Source organism: Euleptes europaea, chromosome 8, assembly GCF_029931775.1.
Source record: "Euleptes europaea isolate rEulEur1 chromosome 8, rEulEur1.hap1, whole genome shotgun sequence".
Classification (NCBI taxonomy): Eukaryota; Metazoa; Chordata; class Lepidosauria; order Squamata; family Sphaerodactylidae; genus Euleptes; species Euleptes europaea.
The window spans coordinates 62195902-62219391 of NC_079319.1; the positions used below are offsets into that span (position 1 = coordinate 62195902).

Consider the following 23490-nt stretch of genomic DNA (forward strand, 5'->3'; position numbering starts at 1 on the left):
GCATCTAGCTTCTAATTTCTAAATGAGGTCATACATGTGTAGGTACAGCACAATTTTTACTTGAAACATGGCTCGGCAGGGGCATTTTTCACACCACAAAGCTTCTAATTGTAATGCAGAAAAAGCAAATGGATTTATTTTATCAGATGAGAAAGGAAAGGAAATTATTCATGGGCCTATTATATCTGGTGCACCACAGAGAGGAATATGATGTATAAGAACCCAATACAAAATTGTGGAGATGATATACTGTGAGATAAACAGAAATAAAAGGACAATCATGGACCTGTAAAAAAAGCTACTGGCTGAAAATATTTTTTATTATTCTCCCTGCCTTGAGCAGCAGGAAACCATGGACAATATTTTCACTTACAGTTTCCTTTGAAAAGAAAGCACTGGAGACTTCTAGTATTGTTTTAATAACACTTGTACAACTGAGCAGGCATTAGGGATGCACAAATGCCCACACAAAGCATCCCAAAGCTAACGTGGCACCCTGAAATCCCCCAAGCTTCTTTTCTCTAGGCACCTCTCAGCTCCTCTGCCGACCAAAATTCACATGTGAATTATTTACTATATATGTCTTAGCTTGTACTCAACTCATATTCTTCCCCACCATAACAAGAATGTGTGGAACAAAAGTTCTTTAAAAATCTATACCTGAACATACTTGTCTGTTATGTAAACACAATGCCAAATAAAATATCTCTCATGGAATGTACATTGCTTATGCACCTCCTTCACCATTGGTTGTTGGTGGATCACCCATGTCCATGCTGGCATATCCTTTGCAGTTACAAAACTTGTCACAGCTGATACTGGCTGTAAACTGATGTCTGCCATACCTGTAGGGAGTAAACTCCACACAAGTTTGTGCCATATGATTAGCAGAAAGTGTCCCCAATCTGCAGAAAAGAAAAAGGAGAAACATATTTATGAATGTAACCACTTATTATTTATTTTGGGAGGGAAATATGCTGCCGCTCCAGAATTCTGCCCAGGGCAGCTCACAAAATGAAAATAATAAAAACAAATTGTTAAAAATATTAATTCAAATCCAGTGTTAAAAACCCAGCATAAAAACACAGACCATAGAAACAGACTACTGACAGCTTAAAATAACAGTTTCCAAATTAAAACAGTGTTAGAAAATCAACTCCTCAATTAAAGACCTGGGTGAACAAAAATGTGTTGGCCTGGCACCTAAAAGAAAATCATATAGATACAAGGATGCAGGGGATGTGGCTATTATCAGATATAAATGATTCTGTTACTCTGTGGCAAAATTTATAGGGGCAATAAATAAATACCAGAAGAATAATACTTAGTAAGGCATTATTTTATTCCTTTATTTAGCTGTATGAGCAGAGATAGATAGATAGATAGACAGACAGACAGACAGACAGAGGCACCAGGCAAGTCTCAAGCGGAAGGGCGTTCCATAAATTCAGTGCCACTATTCAAGAAGCCCTGACTCTGGCCATCAAGGCAATTGCTCACATGATTTAAAAAAAAAAATTCTGAATGGAATTTCATACCTGGTAGAGACAGTTAAGATAGAAACAAGAGTCATGCATCATCTTGACCTATGTGCAAATTGCAAACCAATCTTCCCCATTTAACTTACTCAGTAGCTGTTGGTTCACCAATCAGCCCATAGCCTTCCAGATGTAGCATGCAGTTCTTTAGGTCCTCTTTGAGTGGATTAGAGAAGATGACTTCTGCAGAGCATGGTGCATTCATCCGGGGATGGTCTAAAATCTAGCACAACATGAAGAAGCAATTATTTCTACATTGTCCCCAAATCTCAAACTATAGGCTTGGGCTTGGATGCCATCAGGTAGTCCTCCATTACACAAGAGTCCTCTGCCACAGCATTCCATTCATGGAAGACCAGTGTCTTTCAATGAGCTAAATAGCACCTAGTACCAAAGGAAAACACTGTGCATAAGAGGAAGGGCCAGATATAGGGGGACAGGGGGGGCACCTGCCCTGGGCAGCACTCAAGGGGGGGGGCAGCAGCCGATTATATAAAGAAAAACATGTATATAATATATGGGGGCATCAATTTGTACTTTTGTATCCCTTCAAAATGTAGATCCGGTCTGAATAAGAAGACCACCATGGCTGAAGATAAGCACAAATAAAAACAAGATTTAAGCCTCAGGTCTTATTGACATTCCACCAACGGCTCACTATGACCTCTGAAGAGATTACTGGGGGATAGTGGATGCTCACTAAGGTTTCCAGGTCCCTCTTCGCCACCAATGGGAGGTTTTTGGGGCAGAGCCTGGGGAGAACAGGTTTGGGGAGGGGAGGGACTTCAATGCCATAGAGTCCAATTGCCAAAGCGGCCATTTTCTCTAGGTGAACTGATCTCTATCGCCTGGAGATCAGTTGTAATAGCAGGAGATCTCCAGCTAGTACTTGGAGGTTGGCAACCCTAATGCTCACAGACAAGAAACCATGGGGGACAGTGGTCTGCAGTGAGGAAGGAAATTGGGTGAGATTACGTTTCTTCTGTTATTAAGATTCAAGCCATACTCATTAGCATAAACATTCACTAAAATGAAATACATAATGCACCTTTAGAACTCCTTTTATGGTCCTGTTAAAACTGAAATAGCTGCTTCAGGCCTACCTGACCCATATGCTGAAAAACAAACAGCCAAACTACATGTTACAGTGGCAGCCCATGATTGGATCTTAGGGTTGCCAGGTCCCTCTTCGCAACCGGCGGGAGATTTTGGGGGGCGGAGCCTGAAGAGGATGGGGTTTGGGGAGGGGAGGGATTTCAATGCCATAGAGTTTGTCTATCTCAATGGCCAAAGCGGCCATTTTTCTCCAGGTGATCTGATCTCTATCGGCTGGAGATCAGTTGAATTAGCAGGAGATCACCTGCTACTACCTGCCAGTTGGCAACCCTATTGGATCTTCTTCCACATACTTTATCCTTAAAAACCTAGTAGAATCTGGGGGAAGGGAGTATTTTCAATTGGGAAAATATTGTGGATTAACCCCCCTTTTTTCACAGTCTCACTCCTGCTTGTGCCCTCCCACAGTTGTTTTTAAGGCTGAACTACACATTGGGGATCTAGTTTGCTTTGGTTTTGGCTTCTGTTAACCTGTACTGCAGTTGTAGGTTCTCTTCAAGCACCCTGAGGATCTTTACCTTTATCTTAACAGGTAGGCTATCAACTATGACATCCCTCTCCACCATCATGACTTCTCCTTTACACTCAGGCATTGAGACAGCTACCACCCTCATAATATTATTATCACAAAGGTGAGATCCATAGTCGTCATATGGTATTGTAATCAGGATTGTCTTTACTGTAAGAGAAAGATTTTGAGTGAGAAACAAATATATTAGTGTCACCACCTTCACAGACAAAGGTTTAACTAGATCATTTTTATACTCTGTGGAGTTAATCATTAATTATAGAACCATATGTAAGCAATCATGGTGTGTGCATTGCTAAATGATCACGAGGAAGCAGTTTTCAAAGATACACCCATAGAACAGGGAGAGTGCCTTCTTTTTAGACAATACATAAGATGCAATCTGTTCAAATTTGCTTAAATCAGTGACACTTTCATTCAGTTCAGGGCAGTGGAAAATTAACATTGGTTGGGATCCATTCAACCATGAATAGAATGAGTTCACAGAACTCATCGCAGTCATGGCAGCTCCCTTGTAGCCCCCCTCGCCTGAAAAAGACACTCCTGAGGTTCAGGTATCCTGACTGCAATGCAATTCAGCAGCTGCATCTTGAGGAGAAATGGACAGAAATCATCCCTTCCGCATTTGCCTGAGCTTTCCCATGAAAACTGTAGAGCTTTCACTTCACTGGGGAAGAGCATTTTCTGTCCCCTTCTTGCTGCAGCCCCCCTCTGTCCCACAGGCCACTGTTCCGAGGGGTCATCTGACCTTCAGGAGCAATTTACGCAGGAGGCTGCAGGTGGGGGAGAGATCCATTGCATGAACTTATTCCATTCATGGTTCATGGATCCCATCCACCATAATTGCTGCAATAAGGCTTTTTTTTTCTTTTTTTTTGGAAACTGACACAATCGAGAATTATTAGGGTGTTTTCACACATGATATCAAAGCAATTAGCATTAACAAGTGATTCGGTGATTACTTGATATATTTATGAACAGTATTCTCTCATGAAACAAATAGCAGAAGAGTGATTCCAAACCACTGATTCAAATCATTTAAATTCTAGCAATCTTTTTTTTATTTTTTGGTCTCCAGCATACATTTGGGCTTTTATATTACAATGATCTCAATGTGTCTTACCTTCCTTTGGGCTGAGTGTGACATGAATATTGTCTTTCCAGACCTGGTCCAGTAAACATCCATTGTACATCACTGCCTGAGCACAAAGGTTAAATTTCCTGTCTTTGGGTTCATTGCACAAGTTTTTCAGCACCCAGTGCATTTGAACATCTTGACCATAGAGGGGACAATTGGCCACCTTAAACTTCATTACAATCCCAACATCTTTCAGACTTTTGTTTCTTTGGGACGCTAAATCTTTGTCTATCTCAGAATTGGGAGCATTTAGATATCGAGAATTAATTTTTCGACAGGCTTTATAAAGGGCTTTTTTCTCTTGCGTAGAGCCTGGAAGGGAAAACAATTAAAACTTTATGAACAAAGACTTATTTTTACATTGCCAACAATTTAAACTTCTTTTATTTTAGTAGAATTAATTTAGTAGAATTAATTTATTATTACCTAATTCATACTTGTAAGCATCAGTGATATCCTCACGTAGATCACTACCCACACGCTTGGTGCTGATACATTGTCCACAAGGCCAGGTTTCACAGTTAAGTTTGATCTTCTTACCTCTGCCTTGAGAGACCCAGGCAGTATTCTTTGCATTTAGCATTCCAAATACATGAGGACCATCAGAGTCAATATCCACATCACCATCTCTAATGCTTTTGACCCAAATAGGACCACTGCACACTGACCCTGGGGTTAAAAGAAGGCTTATTATTTACCAGCATCCTGTATAATGGACCCTGTTGTCCTTAAGAATTTACATTTATCTTAACCACAGACTTGACAATACTCAGGATTTAGCCCAAAGAACTGGGGTTTATCCTGCTTTCCACTATCAAAGTCAACAGATTTTGTAGAGCTCTGTAGGGTTACTGGTTATCTCCTATTGCTTTGTATATATGCCAACTGCTTTCCCTTAGCCTTTCACTAGTAACATCTTGAGTATTGACTTCTGTAACCTGTCGTGCTTAATCAATAAAACTGCTTTCGTGGACTTGCCATCTGCTGGAGTCTGTTTATGGGTTTGCCGTAGGACTAGAGCTGACACTAGGGTCTTAATATAGTGCTCAACACATCACACACCAAACTGAATGTAGTTCGCCAGCCATGTTTGGTTGTCCACCAGAAGCTTCATATTTTCATTGCTTGTCTGGCCAATGAAACTGTAGAAATCAGAGGCGTAGAAGCACCATGAAACTGCCAGGATAATGTGAGAAACTGTCAACCAAGTGGCAGGAGGCAATACTGCAGCTCTTCGTCATGCCAAATTTTATTCACTATTTGGAAGGCTGATGATGACCAGCGTGGAGAGCCACAACAATGATTCATTTTGTCTGGTATTGAACTTCTCACATTATCCTGGCAGTACAGGAAGGACCAGTGCTGATGTGACTGCCATCTTGTTAGTCTAGCAGCCCATTCCTGAAAGCTAAAGCAGCCAGGGATGGTGTGACTGTGGCACCGCCATGGCACCTCCACAGAGGTTTCACGGCCACTGTGGGGCGAAAAAAGGGGTAAAAATTGGAAAAAAGCTGAAAATGGGGGGAAAGGCCCCATTGAAAACAGCGATGTTGCACCAACAAAAAAGGTGGTGCAGCAACACCATTGCATTAGGGGACATTCCCAGTGTGAAAAGGGTTAGGAAGCTGTCTAACAGCAGCTCCACCCCCTGCCCCCTAGAACACCCCACGAATGCCTCCTGGGATGCCAGGAGAATACCGGCGGGAGGCCGCACTGTGTCCAAGGGCAACGCTGCCTCCCCAGTCCAGGAGAGCTGGCATAAGTGGCCCTATGCCAGCGTCCATGCAAGTCTGCATGGCGCAAGTGGCATGGATGCTGGTATAGGGGTCATGCCGCCTCCAAAGGAGTTTTGTTCCCCCTCTCAGGAATGCACTGTAAGGTAAGAACCTACCTAGGTGAGTTATTTTGTACCTGGTAGGTCACAATACATGACTAGTGTACTGCATTACTTTTGTAGGTTGTGCCACGATGTGAAAGCCTAATCTAGTAATTTACTGTTGGAAAGCTGTCAGTAGTTCCTCAATTGCAATGTTCACCCTAAACCAACTAGAATGTCAGTTGATGCAGTAGGAGACTAAAGCCCTAAATATACTTGTCGCACTTTTATAAACCTGCACAGAGCAACGTGATTGGGCAGATCCAGAGATCCTTTTGCATGTCTGTTACATGTCTACATATTACATGTCTATATGAACGCAAACCAATACATAATCACAAAAATGAAGTGAATCATCAGAGATAATATGCAGACATGCATCGAACATGTGGATGTGTTTTTTACCACCACTGGAGAATAGAAATTGGGGTAAGCACTAGAAGTTGATCCATGAAGAATCACAGTGAAGCCATACTTGAGTTTCCGTGAAACTGCCTAGCCTAAAGGCTATCCATGGCTGTTGAGTGTATTTCCTTATCCACACAGGAGCCATTCCTTGGCTATTAGATATAGGGATTAATTCCAAGATCACAATAAGCCCTAAACCACATCTGCACACTGTACACTTTCCTTGAGCACTTATTACTTCCACATATCACACAGAGTTCTTTGTTGTATAGGATTAGCTCTAGATCAGGGTGGAAGCTTCCGGTACCTTTAGTAGTCTCTATCGGTGTTGGATCCAGGTATTGCCAGTCACCCCCAGTCTGATTTATGTCTTTTCGGGCCATCCAAGATTCATTCCAGCTATGGTATCTCCTGTAGGACATAAAAGTGCAGATGCTTCATAAGGGTGTGATTAGACACAAACCATATTTTTATAGAATTTAAACGAGGGAGAAGTCGCCTATTTTATACAAACTTGTACAAAAGTATTCTGGATAAACCTGATAAATTAATGAGAGATTTATGATAGGAATCTTTGGCCAGGATGAACAAAATGAACCCCTGTCATTTCCATCTATGAGGCAAATACTGGGTGGCAGTGCTAGAATATGCCTTACTTTTCCACACACTATCATGCTTGTCCTGCTTTTAATACCAGCCTCAATGCAGGGGGAGGGATGGAGTGGAGAGGGCAGATCTGGGGGCGATCCCCAGTGGATCTCCCACTGGCCAGATAGGGGGCTGAGATGCCAGGAGGGGGTTGGGGGGCAGAATTTCCCAAGAGGAGGGGACATAGGTGGGTGTGGATCAGGAGGGTATGGGGAAGTGAGGGGGTGAGGTAGCCCCCACCAGTGCAAGATGGGGGCCTTTAGTTTGATGGAGGGGGCCACTAACAGAAGCACAATAGTGGGTGCCCCAGACGGATGGGTGCTGGAGAGGGGATTTTAAGTCAGGTGGGGGGAAATCAGGTGAGGGAGTCTAGAGGTTAGAGCAAGAGGGACGCTGTGATCGAAAGCCAGGACTCTCATGTTCCAGTTCTTTATTATTACTATTTTAAGTATATGCTGGTCCTTCTCTTCCTTCAGGGAGCTTGGGGTGGCATTTTCTGGGTGCCATTTGTTTACATCTTATTGATGTTTTTAAGAGATATTGTACTGTATTGCATGTTTTTATTGTATTTTATAGGTTTATTGTATTCGATGCCACGTTGTTAGCTCCCCTGAGCCCAGCTCTGGCCAGGGATTGAGGGTGGGGTAGAAGTATAACTAGATAATTAAATTTAAAAATTTAAATCCAGTTAAGGTTTACATACATACAATTTAATGATCAGAGGCTGAGACTGTACAGTTGATTCCTGGGTTTTAACAAAATTAACAAGAAGAAACCACCCTCTGCACATTGCCATACATGCATGCATGCATACCCCTCGTGTATGGTGAGTGCTGTTTGAGAGGGGCAGGTATACCAGGTGGGACCGGTCACACATGGAAGTGATCAGGAGTGGTATCATCTCATCTGACTGTCATGTATAGAGTGCCAATATAAAAATTAGATAATACTTTGTAACAAAACCTGTTATGGAATTATAACTCAGCATTGGGACTCCAGCTGTGTAATAACTCAAGGGGGGAAACAACAAAACATATCATCTTTATTGCTCCACTATGAGAGGCAAGACTGAAGCAGTAGATAAATTCACAAACATAAAATAATGTTTTTAAAAACTGAGATGTGAAGAATTTGCTTTTTTAGTACCTTGTAGAAACTCCTTGGTCAAGCTATGCCTTTATGAAAGCAATCCTAAGCAGTTCTACCAGCATGGTGTAGTGGTTAGGAGCGGTGGACTCTATAGGGAGAACTAGGTTTGATTCCCCACTCTTCCACATGAATGGCAGACTCTAATCTGGGGAACCGCGTTGGTTTCCCCACTACTCCACATGAAGCCTGCTGGGTGACCTTGGGCTAGTCACAGTTTTTTCAGAGCTCTCTCAGCCCCACCTACCTCACAAGGTGTCAGTTGGGGGGAGAGGAAAGGAAGTTGATTGTAAGCTGGTATGAAATTCCTTAAAGGTAGAGAAAATTGTGGTATAAAACCCAGCTCTTCTTCTGCTGCTACTACTGAGATCTATTCAATTGGGCTTACTCCCAAGAAAGTGATCTGAAGACTGCACTGAATGTTTGACAATCTATCTATTGGATTTAAGATTGCCAGGCCTTAATGACCTGGTGGTAGGAGGCTTCAATGGCAGCGATGGGTGGAGAGGGCATCACTGTGACATCTTGACATTATTTCCAGCTGAAAAAATGGGAGTGACGTCAACACATCATGGTGATGCTATAGGAGCCCACACAGGTTTTGTGGCTTGATCAAGACTAAGCCCTATGAGGAAAGACTGAGGGAGTCGGGAATGTTTAGTCTGGAGAAGAGGAGGTTGAGTGGGGACATGATTGCTCTCTTTAAGAATTTGAAGGGCTGTCACTTAGAGCAGGACAACCAGCTGTTCCTGTTGGCAGCGAAGGATAGGACTCGCAGTAATGGGTTTAAATTGCAGGAGGAAAGGTACTGGCTGGATATTAGGAAAACATTTTTTACAGTAAGAGTTGTTTGAAAGTGGAATAATCTACCTGGCAGTCTTTAAGCAGAGGCTGGACAAGCACTTGTCAGTGATGCTCTAGGGCTGTATGGCCCCTTCCAACTCTATGCTTCTATGATTCTATGATCATAGAAATCCGAGGAATTCCATCATTTTTGTTTTTGCCAGCAATTACTCCAGCAATTGCATCATATGAGCAGTGGCAAGGACCAAGGAGGATTGTTGGGAGCCTTCCCGCTAGAAACGGGCAAGTGGTACCCCTAATTGGGCTGCTCTGATTTATTTCTTAAATAAAAGGCAACAAACCATTTCCCTTTCAGTCCTTACCAGATATGTTCTTTGCCATTAAAGGTTTTTCCTGTGAAATCAAAGACCTCCTGGATGATGAGGGGGTCAACAGCATTCAAAGGGCAATAGAAGCCTGTGACAACTCGGCTGGGGATTCCCAAACACCGCATCACTATAATGAAATTAATTGTATATTTAGAATATTTAACATGCAAGACCAAAATACGATGTGTTGGATTCAAAATACTGCAAGACCTCTACAGTAGCCTACTGACTAGGGCTGCCAACCTGCAGGTACCAGTTGGAGATCTCCTGCTATTACTACTGATCTTCAGCCGATAGAGATCAGTCCACCTGGAGAAAATGGCCGCTTTGGTAAATGGACTCTATGGCATTGAAGCCCCTCCCCAAACCCTGCCCTCCTCAGGCTCCACCCCAAAAACCTCCCACCAGTTGCAAAGAGGGACCTGGCAACCCTACTACTGACCCCTCCCCCATTCTGTTCCCAGTGACCTATGATAAATATTATAGAGAGGTGGGGGGCTGCAGTAGAAGGGGAAAATCAGCAAAAACTACCCCCCTTTCAACAACAGAGCTGACGGTCAACTGGCAGTGATGCCAACGGAAGGCAAACTAAGCAAGTATTTTGATATAATCACAGATGTGTTCATAGTATCAGGGCAGGAAATGTCAGAATAAATATGAGCTGCTGTAGCTTAACTAATGTGTTTTTATAAACGTCTGTACCAGACGTTTCTGTATGGTCTACTATCCTTTGATATAATGCCAAATAACATTTCATATATCATCAATGTAATTTTCACATTATATCAATGATCCACCCATCTTTATACTGCATTTATACATTTTCACTCTCTATAGCCTTTTTTCTTAATCAGACAATTTCAGGGAAAGTTCTCAAATGCAGCCTGCAAATACTGAACAGGTGATAAAACTCTTCAGAACTCATTTCATATAATCAGGGGGATGTGAAATTGGAAAAGTTAAATTCAATGATTGGGAATAAATTATGTAAATTTTCATTCATGTGCTTAATTCACATTTCATTTGGGTGGCATATTTTTCCTCCCTCTGTTTAGAAGTAGCTTTGTGCTTTGTCAAAAACGGAGAAAAGAAACTTAATGGGTTTCTCTTTTATGAAAAAAAAATGCAAGAATTCATTTGGCTTCTAGACAATTTGTACATTATTCTCGAGTTAATCTGACATACGTTGGTGACCTAATAGGCTTTTAATTTTGATAATTCCAGACAGGGTCAGCCCAAGATATTTTGGTGCATGATGCAAATAATCCAATTAAAATCCCTCTCAATCCTTGTAATAGTAGGTAGCTGATAACATGCTGTTCTTCAAGAGTGCCCTCCATCTGAAGTTTTTCTTCATAGTAGGGTGATCCTGGTTTCCTGCTTCAAAGACCAGCTTCAAACTGTCCTTATTGTGTCAAAGTTCAGAAATTTTAGTGCATATGAGGGGCAACTCATACAAATAACTCCATTCCAGTTCTTAAAGTAACATGCCACTCCAGATAGCCCCAGGCTTTCAAACTTGTGTACATGATAGGAAGACCCGTCCATACGAAAAACTGCATGCATCCATACATCCAAATATCTTTTATCACTTTAAGTCTAGATTATGTTTCGTTATTTGTTACATTTTTGAACCGCACACTTTGGGTTAGATCCAACACTCCTCTAATAGAAGAGGGGGACCACCTTTGCTGATTCCCTCTTCCACGGAAGATTCCACTTTGTTTCCTACACTGTTCCTGAAGGTCCTTTGACCCCTCACCCCCCAGAAGCAACATTTGGGGAAGGTCTATGGGCTGCAGCTGCAGGCAGGAAATGGGAAAGTTCCACTTATTTAGCAGAGCTCTGCTGACACTGCTTTGGATTCAATTCTTTGCTTTTGGTGTAGTATAGTGGTTAAGAGAAGTGGTTTGGAACGATGGACTTTAATCTGGAGAACCTGGTTTGATTCCCCACTCCTACACATGAGGCCAGCTGGGGGACCTCAGCTCTCTTAGAGCTCTCTCAGCCTTTCCTACCTCACAGGGTGTCTGTTGTGGGGAGAGGAAGGGAAGGTGATTGTAAGCCAGTTTGATTCTTCCTTAAGTGGTAGAGAAAGTCGGCATAGAAAAACCAACTTCTTCTTCTTCGCTTAATGTTATCTTTGTTCTTGAAAAAAGTGGATGATGCATGTCTAAGGCATTACAGAGTGTACATTTTTTCTCAGAGTGTCTACCTTTTCATATATTTCCTTGATTTGAAATGACAGGATATCATCATGTATTCCCCCCTACCCCCATCTTACACTTATGTGAATTTGAGATTGGGAAAACAATCTTCTCCCTTAGGTGCATTCGTCATCTTCTGTACCTGTACACATCACAGCAGCAAGAGTCCCACAGTGCCCATATTTGACAGGTTTGCATTTGTTGTGATACCACTGCCGAAGGATAGGGACACTTCCATTCCACATGAAAGGACTGACTCCCTGCAGGTAATTATTGTTGGGTGGAAATTTCAGTATGCTTTTCTTCTTATGGCAACAAATCTGGAAACAGAACGAGGCTGATGTGAGAGGGCTCACCAGTGCTATACTGACGTAGAATGTGTCACAGACTCTTTGTACATCACTTCCTACTTGCTTACAAGTGACTGCACCCATCCTAAAAGATACATGTGATCAGCATACACCTGAAAGAATTAATCTGTACTCTAGTGATGTGCATGTAAATGTAATGGTGCATATTAACAGTACAATCCTAAGCAGAGTTACACCCTTTTATGCTCATAGTCTTCAATGGACTTAAACAGCTTAGTATTATAGTAAAAGTCTTATATCATGTTCATTCAACATTAGCAAGGTTATTAACAGGCTCTGTTCTGAAACTTGGATGAAAGCATGGCCCCAGTGCATTGCATATTTTCATCCCTGTGTATGTCAAGGGAAGAAAGCTTCAGACACTTTCTAGCCTGTTCATTTCGTCAAGAACAGGGATGCAGTCTCCTATCAGCCTGAAATTTGGGAAGGAGTATTCCTTGGGTGAGCAGTATAATTTGTAAGAATTTCCTCCAGTTAGTTCAAAAGCAAAAAAGTTATAGGAGGGAAGTTATAGGAGGGAATATGGTTCCAATTGAAATCTCTATAGATGTCACCTCTTTAATGTAGGGACCACAAGCACACAATATAGAGCATCTGGATGATAATACAAACAAGCTATGTCTAAACCAAATTTCTAGACAAATCCATAATACCATAAAACTTAAACATATAACTAGGTCTTCCTTTTGCTGAGGAACACAAAACCAAAGTCACTACTATTTTAATATAATTAGATTTTACCATATTGTTCAGCACTCTGCAAATGTATGCAGGGTCATTACGACAGGAGCAGTCCATGCCGGGGTCACGCAAATAGTTTGTGCTTGAGTCCAGGATTTTCAGACAGATATCCAGAATGCCATCCTGGAACTAAACACACAAAGCTATGAGCACTCACATGGATACCAAATGTGAAAACAATACTGTGAATAGATTTTTCTTCAGCAGAACAGGATGAACAGGAAAGTGTGAGGAAGTACCTGGAACAGTGCACACTAGGGTTACCAGCTCCAGGTTGGGAAATACCTGGACATTTCGGGGTGGAGTCTTTGGAGGGAAGGGTTTGGAGAGGGGAGGGACTTCAGTGCCATTGAATCCAATCGCCAGAACAGCCATTTTCTCCAGGGGAACTGATCTCTGTCGCCTGGAGATCAGTTGTAATAGCGGGAAATCTCCAGCCACCACCTGGACGTTACAATACCAAAAGGGGAGTGGTACCTGGAACACATGTATACATAAAGTGCCACTGATGCACTGAATATAATGGTTTATGTGGTTTCCAAAACATGATTTCCAACAAATGATTCCAGTTATGCAACAAAACCATTTATACAAGTTGCAACAATAGATTGGTGCAACTTGTATAAATTGTTTTGTTGCATAACTGAAATAATAGATTGTTGCAACTTGTATAAATGTTTTGTTGCATAACTGGAATCATTTGTTGGAAATCACATTTTGGAAACCACATAAACCATTATATTCAGTGCATCAGTGGCACTTTATGTATATGTGTGACCACCTGGAGGTTGGCAACCCTAAGTAAACAAGAGTTGTGCAGCACCTTAAAGATTGGCTAAACATTATTTCAGTATATGCTTTCATGAGTCAGATCCCACGTCAATGGATGCATGGAGTGTATGATCTTTTTGCAGATAACCAAATAACCAAAGATACCAGGGGGTAGGGTTGCCAACCTCCAGGTACTAGGTGGAGATCTTATGCTATTACAACTGATCTCCAGCCGATAGCGATCAGTTCACCTGGAGAAAATGGCCACTTTGGCAGTTGGACTCTATGGCATTGAAGTCCCTCCCCTCCCCAAACCCTGCCCTCCTCAGACTCAGTCTCAAAAACCTCCCACTGGTGGCGAAGAGGGACCTGGCAAGCCTATGGGGGGAGGGGGAGAGAGTTGTATCAGAAAGACCTGTTGTAAATTCTGCTGTTAGTCATTCAAGTGAGCCCCTGGCCAAGCTTAAGATGAAATGAAATATAATTAATTTTAATGTACCACATGGCTCCAGCATTTTTACCACAATTCACTAAAATAGAATTACTATCCGTAAAAGGGTGACAATAAAGAAAATAGGGAGCAGGGCTATCCAGAGGTGCAGCCCTCCCTGGATCTCTCAGTGGCATAATGGCACAGTGAGGGACCAGACACAGCAGCAACAGCACCCAAAGTGGTGATCACACTGGCACAGTTCAAGCCTGAAGCCCAACTAGGGTTGCCAGGTCCCTCTTCACCACTGGCGGGAGGTTTTTGGGGCAGAGCCTCAGGAGGGCAGGGTTTGGAGAGAGGAGGGACTTCAATGCCATAGAGTCCAGTTGCCAAAGCGGCCATTTTCTACAGGTGTACTGACCTCTATTGGCTTGAGATCAGTTGTAATAGCAGGAGATCTCCAGCTAGTACCTGGAGGTTGGCAATCCTAAGCCCAACAGTCAGTGACATCAGCAAGCAAAGGGAAGGGCCCAACCCTGGGCACACTTCAGAATTAGATATATAGATATTAAACAAAAGAAGTCAAGAGTACAATGAATGGTAAACCATAATAGTCCAAAGTAATCCGTAATAAACACAAGTCCTAGAATGTTGCATTTACCTGTCCAAGATGCCAAGCATGAGATGTTATGTGTTTGGGAAGACCTTGGAATACAATCCCATGTTCATTTAGTATATACTCTTCTCTGTAGGCTTGATTGTCTAGATACACAGTATCATCTGAGAACGTAAAAGACATATTTTTGTTTCGCTTTGGAAATCAAAGATGCACCAACAGTTATGGTAGTATGTAGAAATTATTTCCACTGTTTATTAGAGAAAGCAAAATAGGATTGATAGGCAGATCACAAGTTCCAAAGCAAAGAGAAAGGTCTGAGGGGTAGTTCACACATACATATTTTTGCACTCAAATTTTACAGCATCAACTGATGGCTTCCATGTGTGAAGTATCTGTCACAGATCAAGGGCCACAGGCAATTTTCACACAACACATGTTACATTAAACATAACACTTCTGTTCACACATTCAACTGTGAGTCGGAATAATCAGAAAATATATGCATGTGTAAGCCCCTCATTTATTGGTTCTTGTAGGTTATCCAGGCTGTGTGACCGTGGTCTTAATATTTTCTTTCCTGAGGTTTCGCCAGCAGCTGTGGCAGGCATCTTCAGAGGAGTAACACTGAAGGACAGTGTCTCTCAGTGTCAAGTGTGTAGGAAGAGTAATATATAGTCAGAAAGGGGTTGGGTTTGAGCTGAATCATTGTCCTGCAAAATATATATGAGGGGACAATATATATTGTCCCCTCATATATATTTCCTATCCATAAACATTGACCTGCACTAGGATAATTTAATGAGGTCTACAGAATAGGAAATTTTGGAGGACATTGATTCATCGGGTTGCCATGAGTTGGAAGTGACTTGATGGCACTTCACACACACACACACACACACACACTTTCTCCTTAAACACATAGCAACTGAAAAATTCTTAATGAAAAATGAAAAAAACACAACCCTAGAATATCTTAGTTGTTTCATGTTCGTAAGAGACCAGGTATTTTCAGCTATCAAGAAACAACCATGTTAAGAAAGAAAAGAGTTACTTGGGTCAACTTTTGGGTCATCAATTCTGCATCAGCCATTAAAGCATTTTGAGTATCCATTTCGACTGCCTCTTCTTCTGAGTCATTCACAGATCATAGGCAACTTATAGTGATCTCCTTTCTTTAAGAGGAGTGCAATATGAACAATTAATTCAGATTCACATATGAGAAAGGATCTAATTATCAATAAGTGCCAAATGGAAATTGTATACACACACAAAGTTATAATTTTACTTAAATCCAGTTTAAACAATGGTCTGGAGAAAAGATTTCAGGAAGAGACTTTTCCCAACAGACTTCTTCAGTTAAGCAATACTAATATGAAGAGCCAGTATGGAATTAGGGTTGAGAGCTCCAGGTTGGGAAATACCTGGAGATGTTTGGGGTGCAGCTTGAGGAGGCCAGGGTTTGGGGAGGGGAGGGACTTCAATGCCATAGAGTCCAACTGCCAAAGTGGCCATTTTCTCCAGGTGGACTGATCTCTACTGGCTGGAGATCAGTTGTAATTGCAGGAGATCTCCAGCTAGTACCTGGAGGTTGGCAACCCTGAGTGGAATAGTAGTTGGACTAGGAACAGGAAGACCTGGGTTCAGATCTCCTCTGTGAAACTCACTGAATGCCCATGGGTCAGTTCTCCATTCTCAGCCGAGATCTACCTCACATGGATAAAATGGGGGATGGGAAAAACACGTATGCTGCCTTGAGCTCCTTGTAGGAAGAACAGGATTACAAAACAAATACTTATGGCTTCGGCGTATGAGTTTGTGAGGTGCCCATATTCCTGGGCCTAATTAAGTCCTGAATATAGTAATCAACTTGCTGATTAAATTGGCTTCCATCCCTACCATACCGATATGTTTTCTCATGAGTCTATATGTATGTATTAGGCACTCACTAAGCTATAGCCATCCCATCGTAATATTTTGTATTGATTCTTACCAGAGCACCAAGGGTTGAAAAGGACATAGAATTCTCCAAGATTCCTGGAATGTGTGCGATCACATGATATCAGGCACATGTTCAGAAGGTAGCAGCCAACACAGGCATTCACGGGAGAGAGCAGAATGACACTGAGGCATTTTTCCTCCTGATGTTTGTAGCACGCACTCCAGAGGTTTTGATCTGTACTTCTGCCTAAAGGAAAGGTGCTCTTTGTCCCAAGAGACTCACAAGGTTTGATGCCTATTCACGAAACATTTTTTTAAATCACTTATGAGCAAACATTGTTTCAGGTTTTGCATAAACTCGGTTTAGAATGAAAGGTTTAGAATGGACACAGTACAGGAACATGTCCTAGTGTAAAAAATAAGGTGACCGTTTGGCTACCCCCCCCCCCCCAAATAGTATAGGACAACAGTAGGGTTATCAACATCAAGGTGGAGGCTGGAGTTCTGCTGGGATCACAACTGCTCTCCAGGCTACAAACATCAATTTCCCTGGAGGAAATGACAGCTTTGGAGGACAAATGTTGGGGCATCACATCCCTGCTAAGCTCCCTCCTCCTCACAACCTCTGCCTTCCCCAGGCACCACCCAAATTTTCTAAGCCACTGGTGGCAATCCCAGACCACAGAGGTGAGAGCTGTTTCTTAAGAAAGAAGAAAAATGATTTACAGGTAGGGTTGCCATGTCTCTCTTTGCCACTGGCAGGAGGCTTTTGGGGCGAAGCCTGAGGAGGGTGTGGTTTGGGGAGGGGAGGGACTTCAATGCCATAGAGTCCAATGCCAAGTGGCCATTTTCTCCAGGGGAACTGATCTCTATCGGCTGAAGATCAGTTGTAATAGCAGGAGATCTCCAGTTAGTACCCAGAGGCTGGCAACCCTATTTACAGATGATTAATATTAAAGAAAGAGGGACAGATTTAGGGTACAGTCCTTGGTAGAAAGGCTGCTTATTTCTGAGTAAACAAGCTTAGGATCTATCTATATGAGCAGTCTAGTTTTGGAGAAAGAATTCATGGGAAACCACAAAAGCGGATGTCAGTGCGTAGTCTTCTACGAGTGCCCTCCTCTGATATCACACAAACACATGGCTGACAGGAACGGATAACTGCTCAGAAAATAAAATACAAACCTGCACAATGATCATCTATGCATAAAAGGATATATAGGTATTAATGTGCATACATATTAAGGAAGTGATGCACCGAATGTTACATTTTAAAGGCCCTGGTTCCACTAGTAATTGAAGAAATCCATCTGCTGACTCAACAAAACATATACATAGAAAAGAGCAAGAGTCCAGTAGCACCTTAAAGACTAACAAAATTTCTGGCATAGTTAAATTGTGGAACTCCCTGCCCCAGGATGTGGTGATGGCTGCCACCCTGGAAGGCTTTAAGAGAGGAGTGGACATGTTCATGGAGGAGAGGGGTATTCATGGCTACTAGTAAAAATGGTTACTAGTCATGATGCATACCTATTCTCTCCAGATCAGAGGAGCATGCCTATTATATTAGATGCTTTGGAACACAGGCAGGATAATGCTGCTGCAGTTGTCGTGTTTGTGGGCTTCCTAGAGGCTCCTGGTTGGCCACTGTGTGAACAGACTGCTGGACTTGATGGACCTTGCTCTGATCCATTATGGCCTTTCTTATGTTCTTATATTCTTATGTTATGTTCTTATGGCAGAGTATAAGCTTTTGTGAGTCACAGCTCACTTCTTCGCAGCTGTGACTCGCGAAAGCGCATATCCTGCCAGAAATTTTGTTAGTCTTTTAAGGTGCTACTGGACTCTTGCTTTTTTCTACTGCTACAGACAGACTAACATGGCTACCCATCGTGATCTAACACCATAGATGGGAATTACCTGTCTCCACTGTAAATGTGATCTTGTCCTTGTCATCATCCCAGTCCCGGTTTTGGAAATGCAAATAGAAACCAAAGGTCTGGCCTCTTCTCACAATGAGTTTATTAGTACCAAACCACTGTGTGTGATGGTTGTTGCAGTTCTGAAGGCAGTTTAGATCAACACTTTTCACTTCGAGGGCTGCAGGAAAACAAAGGAATTGACTGAAAAGAAGAAACATTCAAGATGCTCAGTGCCAAACTACATGTTAAGTGGGAAAGCTGTCTTTGGACCTTCCGCCATTTTCTTTAACATTAAAAAGGAGCCCTGGGAGGGAGGGTGAAAATTTAAATGGGCTGTGGCCATGGGGAAGCAGTTCCTTCACTTTCACCCCATGCAACCTTTCTCCAGTGCAAACCATCTCCCAGACCAACAGGTGCTTACATCATACTTGCCTTCCATGCCCCCACATACCCTACCCCTTGCCATCAGCAGATTGGAACTTCCTTGCCTCCTTTTCTGCAGCCCCAATGCTGTTTCTGGGAGACGGACAGGGTCCCCAGGAACAGTACAAATGGGGAGTTGGAAGTCTGTAGCAGGAGGGAGGATTGGCAACCACCCCTTCATCCCATCAGGGGTTAGGTTGCCAGGTGCGTCTTCATCACCAGTAGGAGGTTTTGGGGTGGAGCCTGAGGAGGGCGTGGTTTGGGGAGGGGAGGGACTTCAGTGTAGGGTTTCCAACCTCCAGGTAGTAGCTGGAGATCTCCCACTATTACAACTGATCTCCAGCCGACAGAGATCAGTTCACCTGGAGAAAATGGCTGCTTTGGCAATTTGCCTCTATGGCATTGAAGTCCTTCCCCTCCCCAAACCCTGCTCTCCTCAGATTCTGCCCCAAAAAACCTCCTGCCAGTGGCAAAGAGGGACCCTCCCAACCTTACTTCAATGGCATAGAGTCCAATTGCCAAAGCGGCCATTTTCTCCAAAGCGGCTGGACATCAGTTGTGATAGCAGGAGATCTCCAGCTAGTACCTGGAGGCTGGCAGCCCTAACCAGTGGGAATGTTCTGCTGGATCCAACCCATGGTGTAGTCTTTTCTCAGCAAATCAGAATTTTTCACTCTGGTTTATCCTTGGTTTGGATCCTGTTTGTGGAGAAGAGAATAAGCCACCATTTATAGGATGGATGCAACCGCAACTATGCTTTCCTGAGAAAGCTGAATCTTTCATTATTGAGCTGCACATCAAGGGAGGAGGGAGCACTTCAGCTGAAGATCTCCAGGACTCCTTCCAGTAACGACAAACCATGATTTCTTGTTACATGTAAATCACGACCCATGCACTTGTGAAGGAACGCAGCATGCAGTTTCAGCTTTTGCAGTGGCAAAAAGGGAAAAAATCCTGTTTGACCGCCCTGAATTTCTCTTTCTTTGTTCTTGTGGCTATTAGCACAATGTCTCTGTTGGCCCTTTAGTTGTTTATAGGTGAGATAAAAGCTACTGGTCACCAAGGCGAGAATTGTTCTAGAGGAAGTAGAGAATTTCATTATGTTTTATATCGTTTTCATATGAAGTAGTCAGATTTTGAAACTTTCTGTGGGGGTTTAGTAGGTTTTAAATTTAAAACATTTTCAACACAATGGAAGGGTCTTTAAAACAGTTAATGAAAACTACTGAAGTACATTAAAACATATTGTTTAACTGTCAGAAGAGATCCAATACTACGTTGACCTCTGCTTTAAGAAATATGAGGACAGCTTCTTCCCAAGGCAGATAAACCTACACCAGCATACGTGCACTTTCACTGGCTGTCATCCTACTAAATTCTCATTGGCATCAGTAAAACTGCTGTGAATTCTCCAAGGAAGGATCTATTTTTGCCTATGTGTCTTTTCTGCGCTGTCTTAGCAAGACTTTTTCAAGCTTATGCATGATTTTGCTCTACCACATGAACATATCAAGAACTCTTGAAAGGAAGATGAGGATCCCAAGGTGTATACCTTCACACTTATCAGGCATTAAGCTACTTAGCGAGCTCTGATCTAACAATATTGCATGATGTCAGATTCACAACTCTTTGTAAACATACAGAAAGACTAGATTCTTGCTCTGCATGTATCTGCACTTAAAAAACAGTCGAGGTAACAAAAATGACACTTCTAAACTGCAGGTTAATCATCAGACTTCAATGCAAATGTTCATATGCAATGTTCTCATTTGTGGTGCTCTGCAGGACACAAGCCAATTTCAAATCTTAAAGTGGTGCCTTCAGTCTCTTAATTATACCAATTCAACTTCAGAAAAGAGGGTTTTTCCTGCCCCCATCGCTCCCCCATATTCATTCTCCAAAAACAGACATATAATATTTCGTTTAACACACACACACACACACACACAACTTGTATATATTGAAAGAACAGAACTTGTGCCATCTTCTTGCTTATTAACCATTGTCGGATCATGCTACTTCTAGCTTTCCCTAAGGGGATAGTTTTCAGGCTCCCCTCCTATGTCTCTGAGTCTTTGTGCTGTCTTTAGCCCTCTGGCTCGCGTTACCTTCTCCTGCCCCCTTAGACTTAATTGCCATCATGCTGTTAATCACTGTTTTGCAGCTCTTACCCCAGGCTCCTGAGGTTTCTTACAGCTCAGATTTCGAATGGAAACAGAATCCATTGAAACAGCTTAAAGCATTTCTTACAGCGACAGAATCCATCGAAAAGCTCACAGCAACCAGTTGGTCTTTCTCATGGCAAAATGTGTAGCACAGAAAAGTGGTGTTAATGAAGGTGAAATGTTAGGCTACGCACAGAAAAGAATGGGCTTGTGCACTGCCATCTCATTTTGATGAAGCAGCAAACAGTTTATTTTCTCCCTTTACCTTCAAGGGAGAACAGGCAAAGATCATTCTAGCAGAAGGTGATCATCATGATGGCTAGAAGTGACTTCCACATTCAAAGAAAGTATACCAGGTATAATGAGGAAAAAATTGTATTATAAAGGGCTTGGCCTCTAATCACTATGTCTCAGTCTATCCGCCATGACAAATGAAAAAGTAAGGTGTCTTAATGACCCCAAATGCACCTTTTTTAAATATATAAAATACTTTAGTAACATAAATAATGCTTATATGTAAAATAATAATGGAATAATAGAGAAACGTCATTCCCAGGTGGCTAACCTATTTCAGAAGGGCAAGCTTTGGTGGACAGCCACAACAGCGAAAACAATCCCCATGTCTTTTCAATGGTATGTGGGGGATATATCTGGTAGGAAGGTGTGAAAGAAAACAGGCAACAGTCCTTGTGGGTGACAGTCCTTAGCCTCAATAAGTAAAAATAATAGCATGGGAAGTTCCTGGTTTAAATATTCAGGGCATGAAACTGATTTATTAACAGGGATCTTAAGATAGAAGGGATTCCTGGTACTCCTGCCTGAATTCACTCCTCTCATTTTACTCCCCTACAGCTGAAAAAAGAGCCCAGAGACCCTAAGAGCCAGTCCTCTTCTCTATCTACTGGTCACTACCCCCTCCTCTTGAGTTAGTAGCCAGTTTGGGTTCTGGGACTTTCTGTCGTGGAGAAGCCAGCCTCTTTAACCCCTAGGGTTAAAAGAGTAGGCTAGAGTTCTTCGGCAATACGGAGACCATCGATGACGAGCCTTAAGCATCAGAAAGTGATTTTGTTCAAGGCTGGAAGAGGTGGGCCTCTAGGGTTGCCAATTGCCCGGTGGTGGTGGGTAAACTACCACCCATCCACCGGGCTGCCACCGGGATTAAACCAGAAGTGACGTAGGCGCGTTGCACGCAGTGCCAGGTGCGCGTGCACATTGTGCGCTAACACCACGGTCCCGTGAAGCTCCTGCTGGTGGCAAGCCTATGGACCTCCTATCTAGTAGGGAGGAAGCAGATGGGTGCCCATCTGAAAACAAAATATAGTGTTGAAATGCTGAAAGAGATGGAGAAGCAGAGGGCCACTGCTGTGCATTGGCTAAAGCACCTGGGGGAGAAGTAGCTCTTTCTCTCCACCTCTGCTCTACCTGTACGTTTGTAAATAAAGCAATTACTACATAGGACTCTAGAGTTCTTTTCCTCCAAAGGAAACCAATTCAGGTAAACACTAACCCCTGGGATTTCTCACCACTCAGAGAAGTGAGGCACTCCCAACAGTACATCCAAATGTGGATATTTTTGTTGTCCACTTTTTTAACTTATCTTGTGCACCTAGTTAGCTACAGCATAAGCCTAACTCTTAATAATCATTCTGATGTTCCTTTGCCTCTGCCACTTACAATGACTTGAAGCATCAACACAATTGTACACAGTCTATTAAGCATACTGCTGCTGTGTTCCTATTAACATTACAAATATAGCGGTATGCCAGTATTACAAGGCCAATGTGGAAAAGCAACTGCTTAAGTTCAGGTATTAACGGGAAAGCTTCAAAGGACTTACCTTCCATTCCTTAGGCTCCAAAAGGCAAGTGGATTTGCAGGGAGTTCAGTTGTTCTGCAGTAACATGGACAACTTCAGCAAAGTCTGGTTTGGTGTCAGAGTCAGCCAATTAAGTTACTCTGAATGCCTTATATACTTCTAATAAAACGGCACCAAGACTATCACACAAGTGAAGTCAAAACAGTCACAGTGAGGTTTTACTCAGGTGTGTACTGACTCTCATAAAATACACTATAAACTAACTTGAAAGTCCAGGCATTGAGTGCCTTCCTTGATGCTTAAGTTACGGTAAACTATTTGCTTCGTTGCTAGGGAAGCTGTAGTTCTCCAAGTATTTTGTTAGTTTGAAGAATATGTTGGTAGCATTTGTGAGAGCAGGCTGAATAGCTCACCTTAGTCCAGGCTTATCAGAGCTTGGAAGCTAAGCAGGGTCGTCCACAGTTAGTATTTGGATGGGAGAACACGAGTGAAGAGTGGGGTTGCTACATGGAGAAG

The 23490-nt window shown here is 42.5% G+C and overlaps 1 protein-coding gene across 1 annotated transcript; it reads right to left on the reverse strand.

Moving 5' to 3' along the window:
* Positions 1 to 727: 727 nt before the first annotated feature.
* Positions 728 to 23002, reverse strand: LOC130482128 (protein-glutamine gamma-glutamyltransferase 5-like). Its single transcript, XM_056854942.1, has 12 exons — positions 22996 to 23002; positions 18569 to 18748; positions 16701 to 16943; positions 14753 to 14871; positions 11921 to 12038; positions 9566 to 9698; positions 6913 to 7016; positions 4748 to 4990; positions 4307 to 4633; positions 3173 to 3333; positions 1628 to 1761; positions 728 to 905 (listed from the first exon to the last, which is right to left on the reverse strand). Exons 1-12 carry the CDS (start codon positions 23000 to 23002, stop codon positions 728 to 730), a joined length of 1947 nt encoding a protein of 648 aa, XP_056710920.1.
* Positions 23003 to 23490: the final 488 nt, after the last annotated feature.